The sequence below is a fragment of the Athene noctua genome, chromosome 12 (genome assembly GCF_965140245.1).
Source record: "Athene noctua chromosome 12, bAthNoc1.hap1.1, whole genome shotgun sequence".
NCBI lineage: Eukaryota > Metazoa > Chordata > Aves > Strigiformes > Strigidae > Athene > Athene noctua.
In genome coordinates this window covers 24,598,292-24,603,792 of record NC_134048.1, presented here as the reverse complement: position 1 = coordinate 24,603,792, position 5,501 = coordinate 24,598,292, and the positions used below count along the sequence as shown (strand labels likewise).

The following is a 5,501-nucleotide window of genomic DNA, read 5'->3' as shown; positions in this document are numbered from 1 at the left end:
TTGGACTGAGCTTATTGCATTTCCAGACTAGAAACTACTCTATTATCTTGCCATCCAGCAAGATTTCTGACTACCTGTGAACACACAGTTGAGATTCTAATTTTCAAACCTAATTTTCAGCACTAGGAAAAAATTGTTTTTCTGCCTAACATTAGCTCACATACTTCTGGAGAAGCCAGAAAACAGGAATCATAGCTACTTCAAAGAGCAGGTGATGCACCTAATGTAAGGACGCATGCACTCCATCCCTGCCTTTGCAAGCACCTGGCCTTAAGAGTGATTGGTCTCCCCTCCTTTCTCTAAGAGAGTCTTTCTCCGAAAGACAAGCAGCACTTATTACTTCCCAGCCACTGAAGGAGTCAGGGATGCTGCAGCACAATCTTCCGATGTAGCAACTTAAAGGAAAATGTGGAAGTCAGCATAAATTTATATTTTATTTATTATTTTCTGAAGGGTATTGTACACCAAATATCCCATTGGCAGGAAAGCGCATTCGATGTGTTTAGAAGCCAAACAGTCACTTTCATTTTAACAAACACAATTACAGAGTAAAAATAAACCACAAAATAATGAACCGCATGTTCATAACATACAAAAATTGCTGCCTACTCAGTAGGTAACTACAACATTCCAACTCCCAAATATATATATATATATATAAATTTACATTTTTGTAACAAAAATAGACTTTGAGAGGTGCGGGGGTGATTTTTTTTTTTGCTTACATTCCATCCCCCAGGGCTTTCTCGTGCTCCCCTCCCCACCTATAACCTGCTTTCCCTTACATTCTTTGAGTAACATCCCTTTCACTTTAAGGCAAGATGCAAAGCATCCATTCACACAAATGCATGACGTCAGCAAGGCTTCACAAAAAGGCACCAAGACTTGTAACTTTAAAACCAAAACCTCTGCCACATGTGAGTGTCTCATCGAGTGATATTTACATAGCATCATTCTAACATGCTCAAATACAGTAAGTGCTGTTCCCAAAGAAGTTTGAAACTCATTACAGCATTATCACTGAAATAGAATTAACATTTACAAAATATGGCCCTGCAAACTCCAAATAATACAATATGGATATGCAAAGATTTTTCACATCAATAGTACCTAAAGGAAAGCAAAACCATGGCACATGTACAATTTACATCAGCTACATACTTAATCAAAAGTCCTTTCTTCCTAATAAAAGACTATTGTTTACGGGGAAAATTATACTGAACTTATATCCACAGTCCATGCAAATTAAGTCATTCAACAGAGGTGGAAAACTTAAACGGCAGTTGTTTCAGGCAGCTGAAGTTTAAAGAAAAGTTAAATAGCCTTGCAACGTATGGTGTTGGGGGAGTAATTGGAGACTCCGTGTCTGGTAATACCAATGGAAAAGGTGAAGTCTCCTGTTCCAGAAGGTAATCTCAGCAAATCTCAATTGTCCTTGGAGAAAAGGCTGACGTCATGTCTGAAAGTGCTGAGGTCACCTGTGAGCTGAAATTGTTGGTGATCCCTGGAGATGAGAAGGACGTGGCCACTTGGGTCTGAAAAGTGGCAGTGCCAGAGGGGTAAGTGGTTGCTATAGAAGGGGATGGGAATGTGGTGTGCGCAGGGGAGGGGTAGGAAGAAGGAGCAGGAGAGGAATACACTGTGCGCACTGGCGAGGGGTAGGTGGTGGCAATGGAGGAAGGGTAGGATGTAGTCACAGAGGATGAGTAGGCAGGAACTGGGGAAGCAGTTGAAACTGGAGCTGCCTTTTCCACCTTCTTGTCCTTCTGCCTAAGGTGGATTTTTGTGTGTCTCTTCCTCTCATCACTTCTGGCAAACTTTCTGCCACAAATATCACAGGCAAATGGCTTCTCTCCTGTGTGCGTGCGGATGTGTGTAGTCAAGTGGTCGCTCCTGCTGAAGTTCCGCATGCAAATGCGGCACTGGAAAGGTTTCTGTCCCGTGTGGATGCGGATATGCCGCGTTAGCTCGTCGGACCGTGAAAACCTCCGGTCACACGACTCCACGGGGCAGGCATAGGGTCTCTCGTGAGGAGGGGTCTTGCTGGGACGGTTTGGGTATTTCCTCATCCTGCTGGGCTTGATGAGCTGGGACTGATAATTAGTGTTGAGGGTCTTCAACTCTTGGGAGCCAGTCTGAGTAGCAAATGCCTTAATAGTGGACAGCGGTGTGAGGGAAGGCTGCTGTGCTCTCGTCTCAAGGGTTGGGAAGGGCTTCTGATCAGCTGGAACAAGACTGAGCTCACCCTGCTGCTGAGGGAACAGGTAATCCGGGATCATTGGCACCTGAAAGTTGGTCTTAGCAGTCGGATAAGCTGGAGGTGGATATTGGATGGGGGCTCCAGAGGGGTTGGGAAAGGACTGGGTCTGCGGTTCGGGGAAAATGTCAGAACTGGAATTGGGAAAAGTTGGTGCAGCTGAATAGATTGGACTGTTCTCGCTGGCTTGTACAGAACAGCTCAGAGGGGGGCTCTGCGAGGAGGAGGATGGTGATGATGAAGAAGGTGTAGAGGTGGGGGGTGCATTAGCCATGCCAACCAGCCCACTGACGAGGCTGAAGAGGGGCTCTGGCCATAAGGTGTTGCTACTGTTGGGGGCCGGCTCTAGGGAGAAGCGCCCCGTGTAGGTTATCGGTGGCAGTCGCGTCGTTTGGTTGGGATAGCTGGTCTCTGGCAGGGTTTTCTCGTTGTTCAGGGACATCTCGGGAAAAGTGTCTAAAAAGAGAAGAATAGCGATTACTTCCAGCAGCCACTGCAGCTGCTGCCCGTGCTTTGCGAGCCATCCCCACGCAGCGCAGCCCCAGATCCTTGCTTCTAGTTAATTAATAATTGAGCGTAACATATTGCAGCGCCGCTGGCAGGTCTCCAGCAGCAGCTAGCCCGGAGCCGCTGACGCACACAGGAGAATCCCCCCGCGCAGCCGCCGGGACGGGAGCGCCGCGGCGGCGCGGAGCCCCTGCAGGATCGGGACCGGGACCCCCCGCCCGCCCGGGGGAGGCCAGCGCGCTTACCTGCCGCGAGGTGCTCGAAGTGCTGCTCCCCGGGCTCCCCGGCGGCGCTGAAGCCCGCGCTCTCGGGCGCCCCGGGGGGGGCAAGGAACTGCGGGCCCCCGCCGCTGAGCAGCATCATCTCCTCCAGTTTGGGATAGTGAGTGTCCATGGCGGGGGGCGAGTGCGGGAAGGCGCCGAAGGGGTCGGCGATCTGCAGCGGGGGCAGGAGCTGCATCTCTGCTTTGGCCGCGGCCATGAGGGCGCCGGGCTCGGGCTCTGACGGGTGGTGGCGCGGCCGCCGCGGGCCCGGCGGACGGGCCGGCTGCGGCGAGGCGACCGTCGCCTGCTGCGTGCCCCACGCCGCGGTCGCCCCGACGCTGCCCGCTGGAAGCGCTCGGCTCCCCGCCCGCCCGCCCGCCCGCCCGCCCGCGGCTCCCCCCGGCTCTGCCCGCTGGAAGCGCTCGGCTCCCCGCCCGCCCCGGAGCCGCCTCTATATATCGGGTCCCACCGGCCGCGGCCCGCCCCAGCCCTGACGTACATGGCCATATATGGAAAGCAGGAAGCCCTTATATGGATGCGGCCGGAGGACCCCGCCTGGCGTCAGCGCCTGGCACCGGGGAAAGCCGGGCCGCGGGGGCCTCGCCCGCCCCGCGCTGGGACCCCCGCGCCCGCCAGGGCCCGTCCCCCGCCACGGGCAGCGCCGCGGGGCGCGGGGGGCCCGGCCCCTGCCGGGTCCGGCCCGGCCGCCGGAAGCCCCCGCCGCGCTTCCCATATTAGGAAACACCCTTATAAGTCCCGGTTCCGGCGGAGGCTCCCCGCTCCTTATATGGCGGTTCCGGCCGTGGGGGTGGGGGGGCGGTGGGGGGCGGGGCTGCGCGGGGAGCCCGAGCGCCAGGTTGCTGCCGGGCCGCGCGCCCGCCCCCGGGCCTCGGGAGCGCGCGGAGCCGCGCGGGCGGGCGCGCAGGGGTCTCGGGGAGCGCGCGCAGAGCCCCCGCTCACCCCCGCCCCCGGCTCGCGGCGCTGCGCGCGCGGCAGCCCCGGCGCGGGGGGTTTTCCAGGCGCTGGCGGCGCGCGCCGGGAGGGGGCTGCCCGCTGCCGGAACAGGGGAATCTCCGGGACTCCGGCGGCCTCCGGGAGCGCCCCGCTCCGCCCGCGGCCGAGGAGCGCTGCCCGCGGCGCCAGGCCGGGGCGGACCCCGCGCGCCTCCCTGGCGCAGCGGAGGAGGGGGCGCTGGTAAGAGTAGAGCCCCGGGCACCGCACGGCCGGCCCCGGCGCCGGCCCCAGCCCCGGCGCGAGGGAACGTGACAGCGCTCGGGACCCCGCTCCCGCGCCCTTGGGCTTGTCCCGTGACGCTGCCACAGCTCCGGCCGGGCCGGGCCTGGCCTGGCCTCCCCAGCACCAGCTCCGCACGGAGCCGAGGGCCACGAGTCCCCGCGCGCGGGGCCGCGGGAGTTGCCCCTCCCGGGCCGGGGGGAGCCTCCGGCGCTATAAATAGGCGCTCGACGCGGCCGCCGCCCGGCCCCGCTGCCGGCGCGGGGCTCCCCTGACGCCGCGCCAAGCGGCACCGGCGACGCAGTGCGGCCGTAGTGCGCGTGCGCGGCCGCCGCGAGGGTTTCCCCGCAGCGCGCGGGGGCCCCTGGGCGGTGCCGGGAGCACCGGCCGCGCCCGCGCGGGGGCCTCGGCGGCTCCGGTCCGGCCGCGCCCGCAGCTGCGCGGCCTCCCCTGCCCGGCTGCGGCGCGGAGCCAGCCGGGGGCACCGCCTCGCCGCCGCGGCTCCGCGCGCTGCCTTCCCCGCAGAGGCAGCCGGGAGGCGCGGGCGTTCCCGGTGTCCCCCCGGCCCCGCATCGCTGCCCGCAGGCTCCGCGGCCGGCCGGCCTTTCCCCGCGGCAATCCTGGCGCAGAGCCGGGCCGCGCAGGTCGGGTGCCAGCAGTGCCCTCTGCGGCGGGCGCTGCGCTCTGCCGCCACGGGGTTTATGTTCAAGTTGCGAGCAGCGGCGGGCGCTGCCTGCCCGCCGGTACGGTCACGGCGGTTGAGCCCTTCATGGACCGCTCCAAGGCCGCCGCTGCTTTTAGGGCCGCGCCTTGTCCGTAACACCGCGTAGGGCCTCCCGCACTGATGCGTTTCCATCCTAAAATCAGTTACGGGTTTCAGCCACACGGTGCCTCCGGGAAAAAATGTAGAAACCGCCGGCTTCTCTGCAGCCTGGGTTACTCAATGGCAGCTAACGCGCATCCGTTCTTTGGTACTTGCTCTCTGGAGAGAAATCGTACGGGTTTTCAGTGCACTAGGCCAAAGCTCTGATTTGAAAATGTGATTCGGTGCTTTTCCTTTCTTAACAATTTCAAATATCTGCTGCAGGTCTCGAGAAGTCCCGTACATAATAATTATAGCTCGTCTTTGGTTTCTACCAGCATGTCACAGTTTGAAGCCCTGCTAGAAAGGGCAGAGTAGCAGAACTTCTTTTTTTTTTTCTATAAACACTGTAGTTTATTTTGGCTCCTGAGCATCTTAC

General features: G+C 59.7%; 1 protein-coding gene across 1 annotated transcript; it reads right to left on the bottom strand.

Moving 5' to 3' along the window:
* Window positions 1–421: 421 nt before the first annotated feature.
* On the bottom strand, window positions 422–3,405 carry EGR1 (early growth response 1). Its single transcript, XM_074916274.1, has 2 exons — window positions 3,010–3,405; window positions 422–2,713 (listed from the first exon to the last, which is right to left on the bottom strand). Exons 1-2 carry the CDS (start codon window positions 3,242–3,244, stop codon window positions 1,416–1,418), a joined length of 1,533 nt encoding a protein of 510 aa, XP_074772375.1. The 5' UTR covers window positions 3,245–3,405; the 3' UTR covers window positions 422–1,415.
* Between the last annotated feature and the right edge of the window lie 2,096 nt (window positions 3,406–5,501).

Coding starts and splice junctions, on each gene's coding strand:
- EGR1 (XM_074916274.1), bottom strand. CDS start 3,244: ATGGCCGCGGCCAAAGCAGAGATGCAGCTCCTGCCCCCGCTGCAGATC. Junction 2,714..3,009: donor CTTCGAGCACCTCGCGGCAG/GTAAGCGCGCTG, acceptor TTCTCTTTTTAG/ACACTTTTCCCGAGATGTCC.